The sequence below is a fragment of the Pezoporus flaviventris genome, unplaced genomic scaffold (assembly GCF_033815535.1).
Source record: "Pezoporus flaviventris isolate CSIRO_AGI_PZ_B2104156 unplaced genomic scaffold, CSIRO_AGI_Pfla_v1 ptg000132l, whole genome shotgun sequence".
NCBI lineage: Eukaryota > Metazoa > Chordata > Aves > Psittaciformes > Psittacidae > Pezoporus > Pezoporus flaviventris.
Window position 1 is genome coordinate 381,926 of NW_026892680.1, and position 27,141 is coordinate 409,066.

At 40.3% G+C, this 27,141-nt stretch overlaps 1 protein-coding gene across 3 annotated transcripts; it reads left to right on the top strand.

Annotated features, from left to right (window-relative positions):
- Nucleotides 1-497: 497 nt before the first annotated feature.
- On the top strand, nt 498-26,175 carry HAAO (3-hydroxyanthranilate 3,4-dioxygenase). Of its 3 annotated transcripts, none has more exons than XM_061478820.1 (10): nt 498-688; nt 3,010-3,088; nt 6,629-6,700; nt 8,357-8,463; nt 11,276-11,365; nt 12,047-12,090; nt 21,969-22,114; nt 23,258-23,326; nt 24,484-24,566; nt 25,882-26,175. In XM_061478820.1, the coding sequence occupies exons 1-10, from the start codon at nt 609-611 to the stop codon at nt 25,958-25,960; spliced, it is 849 nt and encodes a 282-aa protein (XP_061334804.1). In that variant the 5' UTR covers nt 498-608; the 3' UTR covers nt 25,961-26,175. The 3 variants fall into 3 exon arrangements, with proteins under 3 accessions (XP_061334804.1, XP_061334805.1, XP_061334803.1); XM_061478819.1 differs by having other exon boundaries at nt 501-688; nt 6,617-6,700; XM_061478821.1 differs by lacking the exon at nt 11,276-11,365 and having other exon boundaries at nt 499-688; nt 6,617-6,700.
- The last annotated feature ends 966 nt before the right edge of the window (nt 26,176-27,141 follow it).

A 27,141-nucleotide genomic window follows, 5' to 3' on the forward strand; every position in this document is an offset into this window, starting at 1 on the left:
TATTTCAAGTCCGAAAACAAATGTTTATGCATTTTCTCATTTAAAAATAGTGGTGGTGGGGAACAGAGTGAGCAATCCTGTAGGAACTACGTAGACGTTGAACAAGAACTCATGAGGGAATAAAGACAAACACAGGTCTGGAACGCCTGGTAGTTCTCAGTTTCTTGTTTGCCTGATAATTTGATGCCAACGTGCTGCACTTCCCCAAAGGGCATCACAGAGCCAGGTTCAGCTCTCCAGCAAGCCCTGCTACAACACTGGCAAAGCGTGGATCAAATTAAAGTGAGCACTTGTGGACAATTTTTGTAAGCTCAAGTTGATGCAGTAAAGAGAATGAAGGAACTTGCTGAGGGCAGCATCAGTCTTTGATGAAAATACATGTTTTAGAAACACTAGTCAATTATTAGCTAAGCTGCCAGAACATTAGAGCTCTTTACAAAGCAACCTTTGACTCCTGGACCCATCCCCTTTGACACTGGAGCCCGAAGACACCTCTTGTACCAACCAATCCCCTGAGCTGTGGGGATGGAGCCACATGCAGTTTGCTCACAGACAAAGCCCTCTGCAAGCTTGAGTATCTCCATCAAAACTCTCAGGGCTGGTGGACCATGGAGCTCCTCGTAAATGTAAGAAAATGGATAGAAGATAACAAATCTGCCTTTTTGCCACCTGTGTGCAATAAGCTTATGTAAGTAAATGAAGCTATTCTTTTTTAAACCAGTTCTTAGATATAGTCTTAGCTATAAGAGGAAGCTGCTAAAATGCATACATTGTAAACGCATACATGGTAAAATCAGTGAGAAACTGTAGTTCCTCTCAGACTAAAGTCAGTGCTGTTTCAAAGAACAGGAAATGAAGTGAAATGATTTGCAGTAACTCAGCATCAGCTGTAAAGATCAACTCAAACATAATGTATTTGCCTCAATTTAAAGTCTCTTGTAGGCAGTTAGACTGAGTTAAGGGGATTTGTGTCAGGCCATGTGGCAATAAACTCATAGAAATCCGAGGAGGTGGCATCCACATCCACAGAGGACAAGGTTGAGTAGCACAGAATAGCACCAAATTACAACTTGAAGCAGTTGTTAGAGCTGCTGAGAGTCCTTACATCATTGCAAAGGAGATAAAGCTGCACAAGCAATCAAAACTGGTAGGACTTACCCCTGGAAGATAAGAAGAAAGGAAGGGCAGGGGCACCAGAAGAGTAGGTTTCCAGGGCGTTTCCAGAGCTGTCAAGGAAGGGTAGGGAGGCTGAAGAAGCAGCTTGAAGCTATGAATTGTATTCTGAGGGAGACAACTGATGCAAGGAAAAAGTGTGGGCATTATGCAGTTGTAGAGCATTCATATTCTCAGTGTCAAAGCTCATAAACCCCATTGTAAGGAGTCCAACATGTGGCACCTTCTTGTCACAACATCAGCAAGAATTTCTTTTGTCAGTGAAGCTGAGGATGATGTATTCTGTCTAAAATTATATATACAGAAAGCTTTCATAAGAAAGGATTCTAAGGAGCAATATAAAACCAGGTTTTATAAAGAAAAAGCTGTTGTTTGTTCTGTTTTTTTTTTTTTCTTTCAATGAAAAATAATAATCTTGCTTTACTATTTGAATCCTGAAATGTTCCTGTCTGTAGGTCCAAGTCCAGCCTAATGACTTGGCTGTGCACTGGTGTCTCACCACAGCCATTCCGGTGGTAGAAATTTTGTGTGCTAAATAAATAATGTAGGGTCTGGTTTGGTTTGTTGTTTTTGTTTTTGTTTTTATATAATTGAGTGAAATAATAATTCCTTTGAGCTCATTTCAGAGGAAATTCTTGCTAGTCACATTGTGATTGTACTGATAGAGTGGCTCTTCTCATCCCACAATAAATGGAGGATTCTTCTTTAATTATGTAATTTGTTTAAACTAGACTGCAAAGAATTGCGAGAGGTGAGGGTAAACCAGCCACCCTTACACGTATAGGAACCAGAGCATGGTCCCAGTCCAAACTCACACTCTATTGCTTTTTTTCCACTGGAAAATCATAAGAACCCCCAGATTTGTGCTGTTCCAGCATGCTGACTGTTAACAGCAGCTGCACTGCTCATATGCACAAGCTATGGAGGCCGTAGTACTCATTTTTAAACAAATCCTGCTTGTTTGTCACAACTGGAACTTTTTGATGGTGTAATTAGATAAACTATTAGTGATAAGAATGATTAACCCATAGCTGCCTGCTTATTGTGTAAAAACCCAGCTAGACCCATAGGGTAACAGAATTACTGGTGGACTTGCCATGCAACAAGTTAAGCAACAATGATTTATAGAGCAATATTTTCACTTTTAGTTATTGAACTAATTAAAAAACATATGGGTTTTTATAAAAAAAAAAAAAGAACCCCTCTTAACAGCAGGTTAAGAGCCTTTTTTTTATTGCTTTTCTCTTCTTCTATTCTCCAGAGTTGACTTGAATTTATTTCATTAATTATTAGCTGTGTTGTTACTGATTTGGTCTTCCTGACCTTTTTTAGTAGGAGTGTTTATTAATGCAGAGGTATTACAGTGCGTGCTCAAAACTGAACATTAAATCTGCATGGTACAGACAGATCTGACTTCAGTTCCTTATTTTAGGATGCAGGCATGAAGCCAAGTGCTGTAACGTATACAACTTCCTAACACAGAAATGATCAATTTAAGACCTGTAATCTAATTTAATTCTTCAGATTTTGATTTGACCAATTAATTTGACATTCAAAGCTTATTATTTCTGCTTTACTAGTCCCTAATGTGTTGCTTGTTATCATTTAAATACTCTAAAAAGTAAACAAGATAATGGTAACACATCTCTGGTCACTCGGCAGGACAGTCGCAGAGCAGAGATTCATCCAGAGCTCTTGAGTTCTCATTCTAGATGTTGCTTAGCATTCAGCCCTGTTTCACTGACTCACTGTCCTCAAAGTATTCAGAAGCAGTCTTCAATGAAATAAAGACCATCAGGAGTGGAGGTAGCTTTAAAATGTCACTTTCTTTTCTAGGCATCGCCATCAATTAAGTGTGATGTTTGTTGGAGGGCCAAACGAAAGGAAGGATTATCATATTGAAGAAGGAGAAGAGGTAACCCATAGCCTGCTTATATTTTTCTGTTTTAATTGATCTATAATGATTAAAGTGCAGCTACTTTTGAAGCTACAGATTAGCAAAGCCAGGCTGAGTGATGTTGTATTTATTAGATCTATTGAAAGACTTAAACAGAATCACTCACCAGAACCATAGACCATCTGTGTGTTTCCTTTGAAACAAGCACATGACATCCGATCTGTTTTGCTGTAATTCATTTACAACAGGAAACTAGAGAAAGTTGTCCTGACACATCAAAATGTCTCATTTCAACATTTTGGAGCAAAACTGTGGAAAGGTAATGATATTTCTGAAGTGCTATTTTGTTGCAGAAGAGATTGATCTGTGTTTCAAAAGTAATTCTGAAATTAAAAACACCAGAGTTCAATATTTTGATTGTCCCGAAATTATGATTTTTTTTCTGGACTTTGTGGAAAAGATCAGCATTCTCAGCTTCCATTCAGGGCTGGAAGGCTAAAGAATAGAACCTCTAAATACTTTTCACATCAATCCCCAAATGCAAGATATAGGAAGAAAGAGCGGAATAACTGGATTTCATGCAATCCCAATAAAATTTGGCCACCTAATCTAAAGTCCCTTTGCAAGCCCCAGCTTCAGCATCTACACAGGTCAAGGCAGAAGTGAGTCAAGTTCAGTAAATCCTTTTAAAAATAAATCCTTCTAAAAAGTGTTTCCTTCTCACTGAATCTTTTCCTCAGCTGCTTGGAAAGCACTGGAGAAGAGCTAATCAGTACACTGCTTTTATGGAATATTATAAAGTATTATATATTCCATTGAAAAAAGAGTGAGTGAATCTTGTTATAAAGGTCAATGACACTAAGATTCAGATGGAAGCTGATGATTCCTACTATTTTTTCTGTAACTCAACCTGTTTTAACACAATTCATTTATTTCTTGCTCTGAAGAATCGGTTAGAGATACACACTAAGAGATGAACACACAAAACTGAGCTGAAGTTTAACTCGTAGAACAGTTTGCACTATAATGTTAAATATATAGATATTTTTTTTTCCCTTGTCCTTACAATCTTGTCTCCCTGCGTCTCTCAGTTCATACTGGATTATCATTCATCCCTGACCCATTGCTGTGGGAATCAATTACACAAAGCAGTGTAACATATGAGCCAATTTTGGTCACTTTTATGGAGGTACAGGATAGTCATACATTACATTTTATGATAGCTTTTTATCAGGCACATTTACACCTTCCGGTGGTCAAATATAGATCCATGTTTTTCATTAGAGAAGAATTGTGAGACGGAGTATCCTAACAAACAGGCATATTCCTGAATTAGATTTGGGATTAAAACCCCTAAACCTCATTCAAAACCATGATCAGCTCATTATTTTGTCAGGCAAAAGGTCATTTATAGTTCTGAGTGGTAATTCGGAAGAAAAACTTTACAGCCATCCTATTAAAAGGCCAAATCACAAAGTGAGAACCCACAAATGCTTTATGCAAATGTAGCGTTCATAGACATAACTGCAGTTTTAATGATCACATGGAGCAATGGTATGAAAAAACTCTTAAGGTTAACAATTACTTCTAGGTGGCTCATAACTTTCAGAGGCAAGGTGAGAATTAATAAGAGGAGGGTTTGTTAATCATAAGAAGAAGATGCCACATAGTAAGTGGGAAAGCAAAATGAAAAGGCAGAGGTCTGGGAAATGAAAGGAAGAAAGTTAGAAGGTATAAAAAGAATAATAATTAACAAATAAGCATATTTAGTGACAAAAGAGATGAAAAGACTGGTGAAGAACCTTTGTTTCTTCCTTGAGTCACATTTTTCACCCAGAAAGAAAAATCCATGCCTCATTTTGACCCATTATGCAGTAGCAGTGTACAAATCAAGGCTTTTCTATCTAACGCACTCGGTGACAAGGGCTACTGGAGCATTTCATATGGTCATTCAGTAACACCAGAGAAAATGACACGGAAAGAACCTGGGGAAATGGAGTACAAGGAGGATAAGTAGCTTGGCACAGGACTTACTTATCCATGGGGATATTCCTGGCACAAGGTGAACTTTTGTGTAAGAGCTCTCAGCATGAACTCTTTTCCAGTACGTCTTCAGTTCCTTCTACTGTTTCATTCCCTCAGCAGCATATTTATTCTTCCTTATGTTGATAAAGGTGATTTTTCAGGGGCATGTATTAAAATTTCAAAACTCTTTTGGCAACAATACTGATTCAGAAAATGGATTAAGCTTTTCTAATGTTGGAAGAGGTTTATTTGGGGGTTTTCATATGCTTCAGAGGTTTTTCCTTCCCCTATTTATTTTCCATTTTGCTATGGAAATGGTAGTGAATTACTATAAATAAAATTATTTTCATTATAGTTCTAACGTTTAATCATGTTTCAGACAACTTTAGCTGCAATAGCAGCTACGTGAAATAATCTATTTGGTTTCTAAATATGGCAAAGAGAACATGGAGAGCAAAGAGAAGTTTGGCAAAGTGGCAGAAAAGTAAAGTTGGCTTTTTGAAATATTATTCCTCTGTATTATATAAAACAAGCAAAAATGTGCCCATTATTCCAGGTCAAAGAGAGACCTGCTTACAGACCATAGCGCAGTTCCTGCCATGAAACGTGAGGCTAGATGTGAGCACCTCCTAAGCCACAGCAAAGCTACTCTGAAAACAGAGCTACGGAAAACTTACTGAAGACAGAATTATGGGTTCACTGGATCTGTCCTTATAGGATCACAGAATCGACCAGGTTGGAAAAGACCTTTAGGCTCATCCAGTCCAACCATTGCCCAGCACTGCCAAGGCCACCACTAACCTATGGCACTGAGGCCTCGTCTCCATGGTGTGCGAACACCTGCAGTGACTCCAGCACTGCCCTGGGCAGCCTGTTCTAATGCCTGAGCATCCTTTGGTGCCAGATAGAGAAGGAAGACATGCTTCAAATATGATCCTTTTCCATACTAAGTCGGAAGAGAAGTAGCTGTTGCTGGGATTCAAGAGTATCTGTGGAAACAAAGCAGAACAGCTTCCAGATAAGCTATTATTCCCAAATGAGAAAGCTCCTTTAAAAAAGTGAAAGCACACACCCAAAAATCACATGCATTTGGAGTTTACTTGGGAAAATGACATTTAATTTCACTGAATGCAGTAGTGAAGACTCTGCTATATCCAAAATGAATCTGTATACACAGTGCAATTACCAGAGATCTGAACCATAACATCCCATTCCCTCAAAGACTAATCCCAGAAGTAAAGACTGCACAATGGAATTCCACTGGGTTCCCAGAATGGCTCTATAAGCAGCTGCAGACCTGTTATGTAGATTGTCAAATGTACATAAGATAATGGAAATAATCCATGTTTAGTAACATTTTCAAAAGCAACAAAGATTGGAGTCCTGTTATTGTTAGAAAACAATCTGCCAATATTTGCAATTAAGGTTGAATGTATTTATACATATATCCTTTATATACAGAATATGAAGTGCAGAATGTTTTGAGGTGGTTGCCTTAATGTGATTTTCCTATTCTTTCAGCTTTTTTACCAGGTTAAAGGAGATATGTGTTTGAAGGTAATTGAAAATGGGAAACAAAAAGACATCGTCATCCGAGAAGGGGAGGTAAGATGGGGTTGCTTTTCTGTTACTGTTGTACATAGGTATGTTAAATGAATAGTTTATAGAAAGGATTTAAACATCAGTTTATCCCTGCTGTGCAAGAGATGGGTCAGGATTATAAAAACCCCATCTTGGATGCAGTAAAACAAAACCCATGTCATTAACACAATTAATGTGTTCAACGTTTCCTGATTTCAATAACACATCAAAATGTTTCTGAGCATTTGGGATACCCATGCAGATAGTCAGCAATACACTGAGAGTTGTTATTCCCCTGCATGGCATGGAATCTGCCAAGTGAATTCTACCTGATCAGTCTTATTTACGCAGTCAGGTACATACTGCCCACCCACCCAAACATGCCATTAAGCAAACTGCCTAGAACTTAGAAATGAAGAGGCTGGGCTATTTTCAACCTTCTTTAGTCCTCACAACCAGCCTCTGCAACCACCACAATACAAAAGTGGTTGGAAAAGAACTGTTTATGGATAACATATAGCCAGCTGCACTCAGCTGTTTCTTTTTGTACTAGTGGACTTGCTAAAGCATAGATTGCAGTGCTCTTAATGAGTGCGACAAGATATTTTACTTGGCAATACTACAGGTTATTAGATGTGCTACAACTGCCACTCATTGTCACAAGCTTGAACTGCACTCAGCCTTTGAAAGGATTATTAGATCTAGCAGGGCCAGCCTTTAAAACGGAAGACATGTTAGACTCAGTCAACTTGAGGTCATTAAAATTATTATGACATTTTCAGTGAAGGAAATCTACATTTTCAAACCTATAAACAGTCAAACTTCGCACCGGAGAAGTGCATCAAGCTGACATCTTGGCAGCTACAGAAGCATTAATAAAAAGGAGCATACAGTATCCTTTAGTGGGAAGACTGACACTAGCCCTGGTAAAGCGCAATCATTAGTTCAGTTTTGCAGCCAGCAATTGTAATGACTTGCCAAACTTGGCTAAGGGAGGGGACAGGGCTTATTCCTTCCTTTCACTTCCCGTATATGTATATTTCCTTTTATTCTTACTACATTTTACTTTTATTTCTGTTATTAAACTTCTCTTATCTCAACCCACGCTGCCACCTTCCTGTACAGTCAGCTGCTGGGAAAAGTGTTACTCTCAAACTTCAGCAACAGACTTCTCCCAGACAGATGTTGCCTGTTTACTTTGTGGCTTTGCCTAAGTAGCCCCTCTTGTTTGTTGATTATTTCTGGAGAGAATAACACTCCTCACCATGCAATCACAGGTGTCCACTGTGTTTTCTTGAGCTGACAAACTTGCCTTTCGTTTCCAGTTCTGCCACACAAATTGAGCAAATTTGTAAATTCCAGATGAGCAACTAGTTAGATTTTCCTTTCAGTTGCGTCTGAGAATGGTGATCAAACCTGGAGGTGAGGACCTGGCTGCCAGAAAGGCAATGCCGATTGCAGAGTCAATGCTCATCCTGAACTGAGAAAGCAAGAAACGGTATCTGGGGGGCTGCTGGTACCAAGGTGGGTGCAGCTGCAAAGGGGTAACACAGGCTCAACAGAGCAGAGGAAAAGCAGGGCAGAAAAAGGAGCAGAGGATTTCGCAGGTTGTGGGGCAGGGGAAGGATAACACAAAGATCAGGCTTCCTGACACTGATGCTTTCCCATCTCTTTGAACAGATGTTCCTCCTACCTGCCAGGATACCTCATTCTCCTCAGAGATACGCAAACACCATGGGTCTTGTAATTGAGAGGGAAAGACTGAAGACAGAAATTGATGGGCTCAGGTGAAGTGTAAACTGTCGGTAATCTGTTAGGATTGTCATATAAATTATTTTCTCATGTCAATACAATACTGTATTTTATTTCCCTGATAATTTATCACATTCACACTGGCAATTTTGTACTAATTGTATCCACACATCTACTTATCTATACACACATAAACAGAGAGCTCATTTAGCATTTCATGTAGTTAAACAACGGCCATGTTGAAACGTCTTAAATGTATGTTATATCTACTTACATAGAGCCTGCTTGTAGCGCCTTAAGTTTTAAATTCTCAGACCTCTGTAACACAAATCAAAAGTTATTAGTTTATCAATTCTGGCAAGGAAAACATTAATTCCTTTGTAAGCACTGAAAGCAAAATGATGAAGCTTTCTTGGCAAGCATGTGGAAAGCTGGAAAACAAAAGTAAATTTTCTTAACACTAACTCCCTCTACATTGTACAATAAAAGCCTCTGCCTGGCTTTTATTGCCTTATGAGAACAGTATCTTCAGAGAAATGAGAGGTTTACTTTGTATTCTAGTGGGAGCAGGGCTAAGCCTTCTCCTGTACAAGAATTCATGAGTCTAAGAAGGCAAGTCACAGTAGTAACGTTAACTAAGTTAGAAAAGCTGTGTTGATACTAACTGGATAACAGCTGACAAAAGAGACTTTACAGCTATTACCTATATAGAGTTTATAGCTATAACCTATAGAGATTTAAACCAGCAGTAATAGCTAATGTCTGCCCTTTTGTCTATTGTTCTGGCTGCTGCATGGGTGGTGTCATGTATGCAGAGCTAGAAAGATAGACTTCTTCATTCAAACCAGAGAGGCTACAGAAAGAAAGAAGAAACTAAGAAAGGGACCATTCAAACAAAAAAAAAAAAAAAACACCAATAAAATACACAACAAAACCCAAAACCCATTTGACTGGATTCCAAGCTAAAAGAGAAATCCAGGTAGTTTAAAACCCTGTTAATCTGTGCACTTGTCCCTTTTCTTCCTTTCATTGCAGGTCTGTGGATTGTGAACACTTACGTGATTAAAAAGGAATTTCAAGCTGGAAACAATTGCCCAGTGATTCAGATAGCAGTGTTTATCTGTAATAAAGGAACACAAGTAGCTTTAGGTAACTTTAGGTAAAATAACCTAAACACAAAGTCCGTGAATGGTAGGAGTTAGATGACAAATGGATTTTTAGGGATCCCAGGTACATCTAGAGATTTGCACTCCAATTAGCCATGCTCTTGTGGAGAAATTAAACTAAAAGCTATGGTTTGCAGGTGGAAGAAAACTGTATTAACAAAGCACACTCTTCATTGAAAATATATAATCAGGTGCCTGAAAAGAAATCAATCACTGGTTTTAGTGCCCTTGTTTTCGTACTGACATGATGAACAAAGACACCTGAAGTTTTAAAGGAGAACAGTTTTTGGACCTGCACTGTCCCTCTGTGTGCTCCTGGGAGAGACTGTTTGGGATTTATGACCAGAACCTCTAATCTTTTTAAAACACTCCCAGCCATCTGCAGCACTGTACAAGAAGTCATAAGAAACTTTGAAGTATGCTGACTCAAGGTCTAATATTATGTTACTGTTCCATTATTTATCATGCATAGAGGTCGCAGTCATAAATCAGAGCTCCCAGCATGCTGATTACTGTACGAGTGAAGAATAAGTAGCTTGCACCAGTGTTTCAGCCTAAGTAATGATTACATGCTCTGTGCCATAAGAAGAAACCAAAACCCACTAGCTAATCTTAATCCTGTGGTGAACAAATGGAGGAACAATCAAGCCTGATGTTGGTTGTGTGATCCTAGTAAGGTGCAAAGTCCTTCCCAGGTGCAAAGCTTTCTCCCAGCCAAGGCATCTATAACCTCTGTCTTCTATGTAGGTTCTCTGTGTTCAAAGTTTGTGCTTGTAGCGCAGCTTTTTCCATACTGGAGGCACTAATAACGTTGTTCTCGTCCATGTACCCTAGTTTTGCAAAACTTGAGGAGCCAGAGAGCTCTTAGAAAGTTTCTGGACAGCATGTATATAGATACACATGGCAGTCACGAATACACAAACGTGCACAGTATCATTATATAAAGCCTCTTTTCCCTCTTCAAACACCAATCCAGTGACTAACTCAAAGGACACACAGAACCTAATTACAGTCAAAATATGACTGTACTGGAGCATCACTCCCTTGCCAATCCATGCCATCTTTTTAAATCGGTAGATAAATTATGTATTTGCCATTCCATAGATTAGAGCAACCTTGGCTCGTTGGCCTGGCTTGTCAGCACAATGTTTACTTTTTAAGACATAAAATAATGCAAGTGAAGCACTAAGTTCCTCTTCAGATGGGTGAGCTAAACAACACTTCCCAAATTTACACAAGGGACAAACACCTATGGTTTTAATAACAAATCCAGAAGCCACCTCGTTTTCTTGTCAGCCCATGAATGGTCAATAAGCAAGCTGACTCTTGAATACGAGTATTTATGTCATGGGTGCATGGACTAGCTTACTGGAAAAGGCATTTGGGGACAGTTAGTTTTGCAGTAACTACATCCAAAGTGAGTTACAGGTCCCAAGGGATGATGGCAGCGGTCCTTTCCAGGATTAAATCTGGAAAGCTTGCTAAGGCGAGCATCCCACCCACCAGGTCAGCTAACCAGGGAAACAGACTCCTTAAATAACCATTCTTCAGAGCAAAGTACACCAGGCTTGTGAATATCACACTCTTACACAACGTAAAGCAGCTGTTTTCTTGAAAAGCCTGAAAGGGCCCGATCAGTTAGTTAATAATAAGATTGACTAATGGTTTTTTACTTTGTCAGATACTACGTTGGAGATTCAACTAATGTCCTCTTTGAAAAATGGTTTCACTGTGAAGACCTTGGCACCCAACTTGCACCAATAATTCAAGAGTAAGCTTTTTTCCTGTGGGAATTTTAGAAGAATGGTTAAAGTGATCTACAAGGTCTTCCTCAGTCTGTGACTTACACAGTTCATGTTCAATTTACGCTGCATTTTACATAGACTTATTAAAACTTAATTTTTTAATCATCTCTTGTATAGCCCAAGCTCAATGAAATCAGCTTTAAAATAAAATGAAATCAAGTGTTCCTCACTTCTGTCTGGAACACAGTTTTTGAGCAAGGGAAAGCACACTTCTGCTCAGTGCAACTAGAAGGAATGAAACATTAACACTGATTGATGCTAGGTTAACTAGGTAAAAACACTAAATTGCCTTGGGGCTTCTTTCACTCTTGCTTTAATGCCAGGACTTTTAATCATGATTAATCAGGACTGTGGCAAAAGAGAGAGGCTTTCTAGGAAATGTGTGAGTATCAGCAATTGATTTGTTAAACGCTTCCTAAAGGTGAGCAAGGAAACTGTTTATTGTCTTGAATTTTGGAGGACTTTAAGACAAACCCTCTGTCAATAAAAAAGCTAGAGCCCTGTTGAATAACGTGTGATAGTAGCTGAGGATCTGGTACATCCATTCTCAGCACAAAGCTTAATGGCCAGTATTACTGCCTAGTCTTTGTTAATCTATAGAACATGAGCATGACTTTTTACTGGTGTTTAAATGTTTACTATTCCAGGTTTTTCAGTTCAAGACAATATCAAACTGGAAAACCAAATCCAGGTAATGCAAACTCATTTCAGAATTAGAAAACTGTTCATTGAACAGCAGTGATTCTCTCCACAGAAAATGACCACATTTCTGGAGTTCTTGTTCTGTAAATTAAAGTCACTTTGGGAAGTAATTCCTTTCATTACCCCAACCACGAGTAAAATCCATGGACATGGTTGATTGCCCATGTGATGCCATCATACTGACCTATCAGGTAACTGTGCAGTATAAAATCGAAACCTCTCTATCCTTGAGTGCCATTCAAGTCTTATGCTAAAAAACCTGCATTTCTGACTGTGCAGAATGAGATTTTTGTGAGTTGAATCTACTCATTCTATACCTACTTTTACTCCTTGTAACTATACACTGTGATCTACCCTTGGGAAATAAGGACACCTAGAGAAAGACAGATACTTTTAATTCATGTAGGGTCTGATCCATTGAACATTTTATCTCCATCCTGTCTTGCTCTACTTTTTATTTTGCTTCTGTTTGTGGATAGTGATTGTAACTTCCACACTGGAGCAGATACTCCAGGCATAACTCCTCTCAAGTGTGTGGGAAGGAGACATAGGACACAGAAAGAGTGACTGTTAAAGAAACAAATCTCTTAGTTATCTTTAGGAATCAGATCTCTCCAACACTGTTGCTTTCTATGGCAACCAAAGTCTCTATTGCAAGGACAGTTGCAACTGCACCTTCAGTGGGAAACTAGTTTTGCTGAAATCTTACAATCCTTTTGGCCCATAGGTCTATATGAACATCCAGCATGTGCATGATCCATTGCTATTAACATAAACTATTACAAAATACCACCCACCTATCTTAACTGTGTACGAAAGACTACACTATGTGGCCGCTCCTGCACCTTCAGGAAGAGTTTCTATGGACTATTGGCAAGTGTTTTACTTCAGTGCAGCCTGGTCAGTTCTGCACATGTCATGGCCATGTTCTTCATCAAAACATGCAAAAGCTTAAGCAGAGCAGGTGCTGCCGTTGGGATCTCCAGGACAACCCTTGATTCTCACCTGGAGAGTTCCTGCTCCAGTCAACCAAATGCTCTTGTGAAGGCCACCAGTTGAGTCAATCCCAGTACTCAACCGAGTTTGCCATTTCAAATCAGTCTGTTGTTTCATGCATGGAAATGACTGACTGGAGCACATTCTGCACCAACCAGGAAATTCATGGCTCAGGTGCACTGTATGTGCACACATACATAGCTCCAATACCCAGCTATGCTACTCTTACAACCACCTAACAAACTGCCATGTCGTCCTTCAGTCACACTCATAACTTAAATTCCATAGCTCTTGCCCAGGTTAAATCGCTCTTCCCCTCTCTAAAAAGGTTTTGGAACAGTTGTCCTTAGTTTCCATATTCATTCCCAATATCTTAAGTAAGGGGATTTTCATGAAATACTCTCCTAGAGAAATACTCTCTCTAGTGGAACGTAATTCCCACATCTACCCCATTTCTCAGCTTGATAGTCACCATAAAAACGTCACTGCCTGCCATCTCAGTCACTAATGAAACAAGGTTCTCACTCAAATCCTAAAACTGGGGAAAGGATATTTTGGTGTATGAACATAAACCTTCTTAAAAAGAGGTAACTAAGTCACTGTCACCCAAATGAAGAGGTCACAGAAGAGTCCTGTGGACTGAACAACAACATTACAAGTCCTTGCAATTAGCAAATGCTAAACCACTCAGAAACCCTGCCTGAAAGACTTTGCAGCTGAGGCAGCTTTTGGCATTGGATTTTACTGACTAGGAAATGTACTTCTGCGTTTCTTACAGACAAAGTCTTGTCGCCACCAAGATCTGAATTTTCTTTAGATGAACCACCAAACTGTGTGTATTTTAATTTGATCTTATTTTAAGTAGAGCATGTCACCCATGTGGCATGGTTGGGTGTTGATGGTAGGGGGGTAGGGGCATAGGTAGGGCAGGTACTGTCTCTCACTGTGTGCTCACACAGTCTAGCAGAGGAAATACAGTTTTAGATGAAGCCTCTAGATGCTGCTGTAATAAAAAAAATACCATCTCACACATACCATCCTTGTTCGATACAGTGATTTCCAATCAGCATCCCTCAGCAGTCCCAGTGGACAGCTTATGTATCAGTAACAAATTAATTACATCAGTACAGGAAAAAAAAAGCATGAATGATTTATATCGTTAATATTTTTTCAGATTAGAGCTAAATAACAGGACAATCAGAAGATACGGTGTATCTTGACACTTGGCTTTTAAACACAGAACTCTGAGAAACTGCTATTGATAAATCCAGTACAGAAGCTCTTTCATTGCAATTTGGGCAAGAGCTGTAAAAATCCCAAAAGGCATGAGAGACTTCTATTAAAAATGAAAAAAAAAAGAGGGTTTTTTTCAACAAAATGAAAGAAAAGAAAAACAAACAAACACAGTTATTGTGCTCAGAGATCAATACATCTTCCACCCCGAATGGATGCTCCTCTTGGATTAACTACTAAGTCAAGACAAGAAATACTCGAAACACTCCTGGCTTCACTCTTGCTGTAAGCAAAGCAAAGCTACACGGCAGGCTTTTAGCCTGGGGAACAGCTCCAGTTTTCCAGTTTTCAGTTCTCGTGGACAATAAGAAGCTCAAAGTCTCGATGACGTTTTATACATGAGGAAAATACCCCACATTTTTGGGGTTACAGAACTTTCAGCCAGCAGCGGCTCTCAGTGAGACTTGTGTTTAAAAAACCCCAAACCAACAAACCGAGATGGGAGTAAGCTGGTGGTATGTTCCTTCTGGAGGTGTGTTCAAGAGATAGAGAAGTCATGCTCTGGATTTATTCCCTCAGCAGCTCTTGCTGTCTTTAAGAACTAGAATTCAACAACAACCAGCATGATCTTTCAACACACAACAAGCCACCAGCAGCTTCTCATGATGTTTCACTTCAGATGTATTTTACCAAGATGTGAGCTGGCCTGTGCGGGGGGGGGGGGGGGGGCTGGCTTTCAGCCTTTTCTTTCAGGTTCTCCTCTGAAACCTCAGAACCCCATCAGTTTAAGAGTGCCAGCTGAAGCGCTTTCAGGTTCGTCTCTATACAAGCCTGAACAAGGGCCTCACCTTTCTAAGAGAAATGGAACAAAATTGAAGGAAAACATTTTGAAAGGAACCCTTGATTGCAGCTCACTCCTAGAGCAAAGTTATAAATGGAATCAATCAAGCTCCAACTGCTTTTAGAAAACCACCAAACACCCAAGTCCTGAGCTTCTCTTGATTTATTTATGGTTTCTGCCTCAGCCAACAATAGAGCAAAAAAGCAGGGTACTCAGAAGATATGAAGAGAAAGCAATAGCCATTAAAAACATATATTTTTTAGAAGAGTGACTTAAATACCACGAGATGAAATATAATCAGAAGCATGTATTGCATGCAATCCTTACTTAAGGCATCTTCCCTGGCACTGTTTTGTACTGAATTACTCACCTCTTTTGTTACCGCATGTCAAAGCAAAGCCTGAGAAAGCTCACCCTCCCTTTATAAGTGAGGGTGAATATACTTAGGATATAGGTTGGTTTGGTTTACAGAGTTTTTGACATGAAGGGGGGGGGTTGGAACTTGATGATCTTAAGGTCCTTTCCAACCCTAACTATTCTATGATTCTATGAAGAGTCAGAGCTAGCAAAGCAACTCTTGTTACTTTCAGCTGAATCAGACTGGAAGCAAGGATCCCTCAGGATTTCTATTTCATCCCAGTTTTACATTCAAGAGGACAAAGTTCAGACAGACAAACCCCTGTTCTAATAACAGTGATGGCTCAATATTGTTCACAGAAGTATCCAGAAGTTCAAAAGTGTATCCTGCCATGCTCGCTGAACTAATCCAGGCTTCTTTCATGTGAAATTTGATGGGGAAAAGTGCAAGAAAAGACTTTTCCTGAGTTAATTATCCTCAAGAACAGTAGCGATGTAGGCAGAATGGCAGGAGTTTGTTTCTCCAAATCAATCTAATGATAAATAAATCTGAATTCCCATAAAAGCTTTATTGCCAGTGAACATACAGATCTACGATACAAAAAAAACCCAAACCCCAGTCCTGCAGTGGCTTCACTAGCAAAGCTTTCGTCAGTTTTAGGTGTATCTAGGGTAATTTACAGTCTGGACTTAAAATCTGGTTGGTATTGCTAGAATACAGCACAGACTGATGCTTGTGATTCAGAGCAGACAAAACCTAAGGGCCTGAATGAGTATGAAAAACTGGGTAATTTCTTCAGTCAGTTGGAGTAGAAATACCATACAGCCTAGGGCATGGTCTGTAAACAAATGTTTTCTGGTTTCAGAAGCACTATTAAACAAGTGATAAGGGTGAGCTCAGCACTATAATAATCAGCTTCTGTGCTGTTAATCCTCTGTAGCTAAATCAGTGCAACCTCTGTAGTCTCGTTTCGTTGGTGTATAAAAACAAGCAGATCAAAAGAGAAGAGTGTTAATAGCTGAAAATAAGAGAAACCTGAAGTTTTATTTGCTATGGAGATGTTTAGAAAACTGTTTGATTCTCTTTGATTCACTTCTCACCTTTTAAGGACTTCAAACATATCTAGATAGATTGCTCTTTCTATATTACTTGCTTTTGCTTTGAATACTTGTATTAAAAGAAACAGCATATAAGCATTTAGCTATTAATGAGCGTTCCTCTAGGGAAAAACAACCAGCGGAGGCCTCCAGGACATGACAGTATTCAAACTGACAGAGAGCAACAATTGTTTTAAACTGTCTAGACCCACCAGACTTGTACAGTTCTCTGAAGCACTGTTCCGATACCTGATCAACAACTTGAATATACTCCTTTTTCTTATCATCCTCATGGTCTCTATTCTGGCAAAGATGCTGACATAAATACACTGTTCATCTTCATCCCGTCCTACCTACAACCTTTAAGTAACTCCCAAGTCATTTTCATAGCTCTCCTGAAGCCCACCTGAACTGAAAAAAGTAGAAGGGAACAGAATCATCTAATGTGCATCTCCAATACAGTGTCTCGCTGGCTTCATCTATTTCCCCTCCCTCCATATTGAACAACTTTCCACACCACACTGGTCCCCAGTGAGTATATAGCCAGTACTGGAGATGAAGATCTTGGACAAACCAACCTATCACCAACATTTAATGCACAAATAAAGTAGAATTACAATGTCTGGAGTACGGCTGCTACAATTTGCCATATGAAGACTCCTGCTAAACTTTTTAATGCCAAACTACAACACATCATCCCAAAACCAGGAGTGCAGGTTGCATGTTCTCTGGAGCCATGGATGTTTCAGGAAGTTCATTAGGCTCCCAGAGCAAATCACACCAGTCAAACAAAAACAAACCCCAAAGTCTCCAGGAAGAAGTCTGCTTCTCCCACAGTATTCTCAGCTGAGCCTCCTCAAAGAAAGGCAGAACATAAACTGTAATCTTCAGGAGCTCTCGTTATGCTTCACCATGGGAACCAAGTCACTACTGACCTTTAGCAGACAATGTATATAATAATCCTATCAGGGGAATTGGAATACATGCCCTATAAAGTTGTTTTCCTTTCTGCTCAGACTTTAGTGGGAAAAAAACCCTAATATTTTTAAGAGCTGTGAAGCTCGGAGCAGTTTCAAAACAGGTTTGTCTCCTCTAATAAGGTAGCTTTTTTCTTCCTTATGCTCTTAAATGCTCCCCAGACAGCAACTTCTGAAACAGAAAACTCACTAATGGAGTCAGTCTGGCATTCTCACTAGTGTTTTTAAGGCTGTATAGTAGGAATAGCTCACACACGCTGTACAAATCCTTGTCTCACAAACGCAGTGAGGTCTGAACATCTGTTATACTGAAATACCCTATTCCTCTCCTATGGAAGCAGAAGTTATGCAGAGGCAATTAATGAAGTGCCTACAGTTATACCAAAGGCAGATTCAGAAACAAAAATGAAGACTCCTGATTTTAGGATTGGAATATGGCCAGTATTTATCATTCTTGATTACAGTGACCTAGCTGGATATGAAAAGCCTTGAAACAGATTTATGGCCTATGCCTTGCAATGTTGTTGTTCTAATTTATTCCCTTCCCTCTGGCTGGTGAGATCTCCTCCTCAAGAGGCTGTATTGAAAAATTGCAAAAGCATTTTTCAAAGCCTCCCTCAAACTTTTTTGTTTCAATTAGAAAAAGAAATACTGCTCTTTTGTTTCCAGCATAGATTTAATGACACAGAGAAACGTGCCTAGCAATAATTACCAGGGACAAGTCATAAATTACCAGTCACGCCAATTCTCAGGGCATGCTACAAAACCAAATACAATTACACAGGGAAATGTATGATTACAGCAAGTGAGTGCTGCGTTTTTAGCTAAATGTTTCTGCATCTATACTCACCATCAGTGAAATGAACCAACTATCCCCTAAGTAATCAGTCACCATCAGCGCTTTCACACTAGACTGTTACATGGAATGAGCTAACTACTTGCTTTTTCAAACCTGAAATTACGTCCCTCAGTCCACAGGTTTTATTTGCAGAGGTATTAAAGTCCTACCGGTCTCACTGACATTTCCATTAATGTGCAGAATAAAGCAGACTTTTCATAGGAATCAGGTAGGCACATATGAGAGAAACACCTCAGGGTCTATATTACTGCTGGCACTGGCAATTAAATGTGAACAGCTGCAAAACTCTCACATCAGAACTACTCATTATGATACAGTATGCTTTAAGAGATAGAAGGGACGATTAAAAAGCAGAAATAAGTAAATGAATACATAATGCTAAATACGTAATGCTAAAATAACTTGTGAACTCTTTTATCCCCAGTCTGGACCATTTTACACTCAGTTAAAAGGATAAAAAAGCAAAGAGGATCTAACTGCTCACTTTGGATAAGGATGTCTTCTGCTTTGGCAGAGGAAGGCACCATTCGGAAGGGACTTTCTCACATCCTTGCATGGAGATGAGGTCACAGCATGCAAGGACAGACCTTTTCTGAGGCAGCACAGTGACTTAGAATGGAAGGGCTTCCATAATTAGTAAGAACAAATAAGGTGATTTAAAGATTCTTCCACCTAGAATGTGCTGCTTGCAAGTGAAAGATGGCATGTCACTGTAAAACACAGCATGTCATAAAGGCAACACGTGATCAGTTTGAGAGTTGACATTATTGCAATATATTGCATTTCACATGCTTTATTGCTCTCTTCCTTTGCATCTTGAAGATGATGAAGAAATCTTGAAGAAACAAGACTTCTAAAAGAGCTATGGGAAGAGCTTGGGGATAGCAGGTCTCAAGAAATAACACTCTGGGAGAATGACATGGTCTCATTTCTTGACAAGAGAGCTTAGGCACATCACAGGGGTAGGGAAGAGGGAGCTTCCACGTAACGTGCAAGTTTGGGGTAAGCAAATACACCCTCATATACCTTGTGGGCCAATGGCTGTCCTCTTTATTACCATCAGAAGTATCCCAGCCAGTTCAAACTCTTCCTTAGGTTCCCTCCGGTGAGGCAGTAACTACCTGTATGTTCACTGGCTGTTTCCCTGTGAGGTGTTCACTCCAGTTTTGCACTGCTTCGTGTTCTTAGTCCCAGTACAGTCTCTATTCACCGAAATCAAATTCCCCTAAGACCTGGCATTTCCTGTTGTAAAATATTTACAAATTCATTCAGCAAACACGTCTTCTTGAGCTCAACATGGTATCATCACATTCTAATTGGAAGCTGAAAAGAGCTGTAAACCCCATTAAAGAATGGATTGCTGTGATATGAATATTTAATAGTAATGATCTACAAAAAATGGACTTTGCTGTTGAGCTATTGAATTGGATCTCCTGAACATGTAAGAAAACACTAGATTTGATGTTCCACTCACTGATCTATTACTTGGAGACGCGCAAGACTTTCGGCTAGCTAGCTTAGAACTGCTGTCTTCCTGCATTGTGCTGGCATATTTTTACCTTTACCATCATTAAACATATTGTCTCACAGTATTACTAAAACATAAGAACTCTGGAAACACATGAGCTGTACATAACCTGAGATATTGTTCAAAGCTGGTGTACAGGCTAAGCAGAAATATATGCAACAATATCTAAATAGCACGATGCTGGAATTCTTGACCTGTGGAGATGTATCCCCTGGAGCTGAGCAGGATGATCATGGCATTTTGGTATTTCTCCCTTGCCCTACAGGGTAACTATCTCACCTAGGGCATGCATTTTAGTAGGAAGCCCTACCAAGGGTAATTTTCTGTGGCTTTTCTCAATTCAGGAGTAACCTGTTTTATTCTGATACCAAAAAACCCCAAAACTCTATCGTCTTTATATTACTTCAGGAGGTAAAGATTGCTACTATTAATGAAAAACGTAATCTATTGGGATACTAATTCACTGAGCACCTCCTGATAAAATGTCTTTACTTTTTCTTCTCCTCTGCTGTGTGTGAATAGATGCCATAATATTTTAGGCCTTTAATTTGTATCTGACCCTAGCCAAAGAACTATGTTGCAATAAGGCTGTAGTTGAGCATATCCATAACTTAAGGACTAAGTGTGTAAGATTCCTAATTACCTCCAAAGCAAATGCGATAAACCTGTAAAAATTAAGAAAAAAACAAAACCTGACAGACGTATTGCAAATGTGAACATAAATCATCAGTGCCCTTAAAACTGCTTTGTAGTATTATCAAATTATGAAGTACAGAATGTTCAGACTAGATCCTGTTAATATTTCAGAACCCAGATTAGAATAAACCTAACGTAAAGATTTTCGTTTTCCTTCTGGCCCTTCCTCATTTCTCTGGAGGAGTTTGCTTCTAAGAAAAGTGTGTTAAGTATTGGTGTGAAATAATGGAAAAGTAGGAAGCTTTCTTTAAAACAAAAGAATTTGAAGAAAAGCTTTCAAACAAAAAAGTTATTCTTTTGCTGCAGATTTCTTCAGGTTGCTTTCAGTTTGTCCTGAAGGAGGCATTGCCAAGACAAATCATTTGCAGGAACATGTTGACTTCTGCCGTCTAATAGAAGAGAGAAGACATCTGAATAACAAGAACCTGTGTCTACAATACAAGGGTTCATCCCATCCAGATTGTCTGGACATGGATGTAGCCAGCCAGTGCTTATTCTGACCTATTAAACAGCAGTAGCTTATTCAGTACGCTGCTATCCCTTGGAGGCACTGAGCGCCTCACATGTTGTTCAAAAAGTGAATATATATTGCACAGAGAATGGCCTTCCACGGAAAACCAAAACGATACATTTGGAGCCATCAAGAGAGTTTTCCCAGCATCTAGTCGGCCTTATTGCTCAAAATAACACCAAGGGTGTTCCCCTGTGGCATCTCAGAGCGAACTACTGGGGATCGCTAAGGCACTTGTGCTGCCTCTGCACTTCACTGTGAGCTGGTAAATAACTACAGCTAATTTCATCTACCTGTTTGCTTCACTGTGGTCAGTGTATTTAAAAACACAGAAAGGAGAAACAACACAAAAGCCAGTACTAACCGTGTAAAAGATATATAGAACCAGCTTACTCTACATGGGGATATACACAAGGGGTCACTTAGCAAAGTGCCCAGATTTTATCTGCACAAAAGCTGCTCTGAAAGAAAATTAAGACGGTGCCAGGAAGAACTATGTAGTCTATTGCATTCTGTCTGAATGCATTTTTAACAAGTGTGGGTGCACAGTCCTTCTGACAACACCTTGGAAGAAGCAACTCCATGAAGATACACACACAATACACGCATCTTACAACCTTAGGTCCTGACCATAGCACTCTTTACTGCTACAACTGACTTTTGATTAGATAGTATCTGTAAATTGAACCCTTCAAGCCGTAAGTAACAGTAAAACGTTTGCAAAGACCAAGGGAAGCAAGCGTCAGTGACCACCCTCCACCTTCCTTACAGATGAAATCCTGAAAGAAACACCTTTCCCTCTAAATTTGACCTCTGTTATGGAGCCGTTTTCCTTCCAAGGCTGGTTAAATGACCATCGTGGTGAAATCCAGCAGAAGAAATCCTTGAGTCTGTTTGGAGATAACTTCGAAACAGAGGTAGGAGGGTCTAATTTCTCTGAAAGAGAGGGGTATTTTTAAAGATAAATAGTAGGTGCCTGCTGTCCAGACTGAGGGAATCCAAGCCTAGGAACAGCACGCAGTCGGTAGAGAAAGTCACGCACCCCTACAGAACCACTCGCTCTTAACCTGCCCTGCCCTTTGGAAGCGCCCGTCTTCATCCACTGCTTTGAGTAGCTTAGGGCAGAGGCTTCCTAGCTCAGATAGTTCCATCCACAGAATTAACCTGAACCTTAATTCCATTCATGTCCCTTGGGATCGAAACAGCTTGCTCATTCCACACCCAGCCCCTCCATAGCTACCAAATCAGAAATACTGGCATGATGCAAATACTACTGGAGTGTGCTCTGCTTCCCTGTGTGTTCGAAGAGCATAACTTAACCAAGTCGAAGCTGGGGGTGTCATTACACTTTTCTTTTCCTCCCCCACAATCCACATGAAGTGGAAATAGGGAAAACCGGGCAGCACCAGAGAGCCTGGGCTGCGATGAGCATTGTGCTTCTCAATGTCACTTTGCTTTAGCCAAACACAGCCTAGCCTGGTAGTAAACTAAGCTGTCATCATTCGATATCTGTGCTGTACGCACAGTAGTTTGCAAAACATATTCCTTCCCTGGGTTATTTGGACTCGCACTCTGAGGAATGCAATACATTTGACAGCCTAGGGACAGCGTGGGACTGTCAGGAAGAACACAGAAAGGGCAGATAATGAGAAAAATAAGGTCCGGTCTGCAGCTTTGTTAATGCTTAGAGAAGACTCTTTTCTACTTCGACAGGCTCCTGACAGGGTCTAGAGTTCATGAGGAGGAAGTGCCTGTTCCAAGAACAGAAGCAGGAAGGATAGAGATGCAAAGCTGAGAGTGGGAGGAGGCAGAAGGAATAGATAAGTGAGGATGCAGAGGAGCATAAGGAGTGGCAGGTGTGATCAGTTCCCTTTTTATCAGTAGGAATCAATATGAGAGTACCAAACGTAATGTGAATTTTAATGTCTGCAAAAATAATGTCATCTTCTATGAATATTTTTCTGTAAAAATAGAATGTTTAAAATCCTGTTGGAAGATGAATATGTACACTTCGGTCACTGGGAGGAATCCATTCCTTTTATTCCCTGTTTCCTTTCAAGGTTATAGCTTATGGACCGGGAACAACTGAGAAAAGCAAGAAGAATTCTGATATCTGGATATGGCAGCTGGTAGGTGGCAACTCACATTTGTTACTGAACAAGTTCACATTTCAGTTCAGACTGAACAGTAGTAAAGACTTCTAGCACCAGCAACAGAAATTAAGACGATTACCTTCTCTTAGGAAAGATCATCAGCAGGCACCACCCTTCAGCTTTAAACTATCATGAAAAATAACTGTGAACTATTGCCACCATGAAAACAGTCCATTTCCTCATCTTCTACATTGCAGACAGAGATACTGGCATCCTCCATCAGGTCTTGGTGGGGGTTTTAATACACCCTGCACTGGGTATACCCTGTAAATATATCACAATGCCTCCAAGCGATAATAAAGCATCACCTATTACTTCTACACTATAGCATTTGTGCTCATAGAATCATAGAAGTCGAAGTGAAAGCAGGTAGAACACGCCAATTAAAAAGTCTGAGAACTTGTTTATACTGAAGCACAGTGGGAGGTGAACCAGATGCCTTTCGTTCAGCTGGCTCCTGAGAAAGATTTGCAGCCCAAGGGGAAAACAGAGAAGAGCTCGTTCTCATCCAGAGCCAGCCTAGACTGGGAGGAGGATATTTCTATTAGTTCCTGCTCTGTTGAAGTTCACAGGGACCATCAAATGCTGCTTAAAGACATAAAGATATTGAAAGCCATTTGTTTACAGCACAGCAGACAGCATCTGTGCCATCAAGACCTTGTTGCTGGCAAGAGCCTTGACAAGACAATGATGAATCCATTGCAGTGTGGATGGGCTCCTATGAGTGATTTCTGTCAGCTCCCTGCCGATTTGTGAGCTGCTTCTCAAGACATTAGGAATCAGAAAAGTAGAAGAGATAGGAGGATATCAGAAAAGTAGAAGAGATAGGAGCCTGAGATAGGAGGAGGTTGTTATTTCCAGAGCTGTACCAGCTTGCAGGCTGCTAGGTTAGATTGGTAGCATTGTACCCCCAAGAGCCAGGCAGTGGGTTGCTGCTTTATGACGGGGAACAATGAACCATGTTTTTAGTGATGCTAATAGTGTCGGACAGGGAGGAGCAGCTGAATATTTAGCTAGGCCTCACGAAACAGAGCAGATTTAAATTGCTCTTTCAGTGGAAAAGATTTACTTTCCTGCAGCATCTTCTTTCTGCTAGGAAAATTAAGAGCTGACTATGTGTTCTTTCCCTTCAGGAGGGCACATCGACTGTTGCCATGGATGGTAAAACCCTAACTCTCTCTGCTGGTGACAGCCTGCTTGTCCGTGCCCAGACTATGTGAGTAGAGATGAAGTGGTTCAATGCATGATTTCTCATCTCCCAATAAAACATGTATTCGGTCCACACCAGGCTGCACATGAGCTGGTGCAGAAGCACAGTACCTGTGAAGGCTGTGGGTTTGCAATAGCCTCCATTATTCCTCAGGGCAGAGGTGTCTTCAGGAGGAAACAAAGCTGGATGTTCATTCTAGTTCACCTCTTAGGATTAAAACTGGGGAAAATAAAAAAGAGATGCACTGCCAAGAAAAAGCAGCATGCAAAAGGCCATTCATAAAAGGTAGACTGCACAAGTTCACCCCACTGGCAATCACAGCAGGTCCTCGAAGCTTCAGGCCAGGCTTAATCAACCTCAGTGCAGCAAGATTTGGGGTTCAGACTAAGAACCCAGCTCTCTTCCTGGAGCAGGATGCATATGGCTGTTTCATAATCATGACACAGAGGGTATATGAAAAGGAACAAAACCATTAGTTTCCAGGGGAAATGGAAAGGGATAGTACTTGCCAACTCTCGTGATGAGTGGCAAGAGCTGATAAAGTGCCCACCATGAGGATGATGTATACTCACTGGTAATGCAATGCAGGAGATTATAGGCAGATGACAAAAATGGCCTTCTTCCCTACAGGAAAAAAATCTCATAGGTAGTAGTCTGCACCTTTTGTACAGCACTGCAAACATTTGCTGAAAGAGCTGAAACTGACCTCCGATTCCAACATGCGGTCACCTCCTCCCTTCACCATTACTTCCATCACTTCTGTGAAATCACTTAAATTAATGCCCAGCCCTCCAGTCCAACAGATGAACATGTCTTTTCCAAGTCATGGCACGCTGCACATGCAGAGATCTGCCACCATTAAGGCGTTCATCAGGTCTTTGCAGCAGGCACCTTTTGCACACATCACTTGCACCGTGACTGATCTCTGGCCATTGGAAATAGCTAATATAAGAGAGATGACCACAAGGCAAATACTACTGAATCTGTAGATACTGATTTTGTTAAAATAATACCTGGCACTGAGGTGATTCTGTTCAGATCCTCCCGTCACCAAGATCAGAATGGATACCTTCCTGCTTGGTTCATCTATAACTAGATATACGTTCTTCCTCACCACATCATGACGTTTGGCTTAGGTTGGTGATGGTGCAGAATAATTCCCTTAACTATCACAAGATAGGCCAGGACGCAAAGAGAGCAAGTATATTCAGAACAGAACTTGTCCATTTTCCCTTACTTTTCAGCAGCATCAATGTTCTAGTTATTGGTTTGAGTGTGTGGTTCCCCCCACACACACTGGATCATCTCTCTATTTTCCTAGGTACTACTGGAAAAGAACAGAAGAATGTGTCGCTCTCTGCATTGCTCAGGATCCAAAGCGCAAGCAGCCTTATTCCTAGCTCCTGCGTCAGCTGACTTGGATAATAACTAGGTTTTAACCTACTTGTCTTACCTTAATGATCTGTTAGGCAGAATACCTGGAAATGTGATTAGTCGAAGCCAATGATTACACTGCATTATTGGAGTCAAGTGCTGTGTCCAGCTAAAACTTCCCCCCACCCCCCCAAGTAGTTAAAGTTTCAGCAAAATCTGCAATCAATAATTTTGTTTAAAAGACCAAACAGAACAATAATTCTGATCTGACAGGAAATGAAAACAGATCCAAGTATCACGATTACTTATATCGTAATGTGTATGATACTATCTAGAATAAGTGAAAGGCTTTTCAAATGCAAGTCTCTGCCATAAGATGTAGGCAAGGGGACAGGACACATACTTTTATGCTTGCTTAAGTAACAGTCTTCACTTCTTTGTCTCAGTCTTGTCATTTCTAATAAATTGGGTATAACATTAGTTACCCAGCCCACAGTGGGGGAGCTTTAGTGGGCTGTAGCTTGCAGATCTGCTGAGAAATTTGGCTGAAAGGCCCTATAAAAACCAAAATACTGCTAGAAGATCTCAGCACTTTGTGAATGAGAGAAAGGTGCATTAGTAAAGGGGGAAGCAGTACCTGCAGCAACATCAAGCATTGCTTGGATCACTGCTACACTGACTTCAGGTAACATCAGTTTACCAACTCCAGCAATGCAATATCAATCACAGTGACATGCCACACACCCCACGCTGGCTGCTGCCTCTGCATTATGAAGAGCACAGCACTGCAATACAGCTAACACATCCCTGCGCAGCAGAAATCTCAAGTCAAAAGTAGCCCAAGAAGTGTGTTTGGGAACAAGGGAGCAGAAAAAAACATAATCGGTTTCTAATTGCTGCTTCTTTTTGAACAATGATTTCTCTTGCAGAAAGAACAAGGGTCGGATTTTCTTTTCCTGCTTTTATTCCAGGAGCCCTCCAGAGGGGGGCTGGTTTGGTTTAGGGTTTGGGGGTTCTGGTTGGTTGGTTTTGGGTTGTGTGTTTGTTTTAATTTGTCCTTCGCATTAACACCAGCAAACAGGTTGCTCCAATGTCTGCAGGTATTACCAGTGACTTGTCAGAAAAAGCAAAAAGATCCCATTTCTTGATTTATTCTTTTTTTTTTGTAATGCTAATGATGTTCAGAAAATACATCCATCACCTGCAA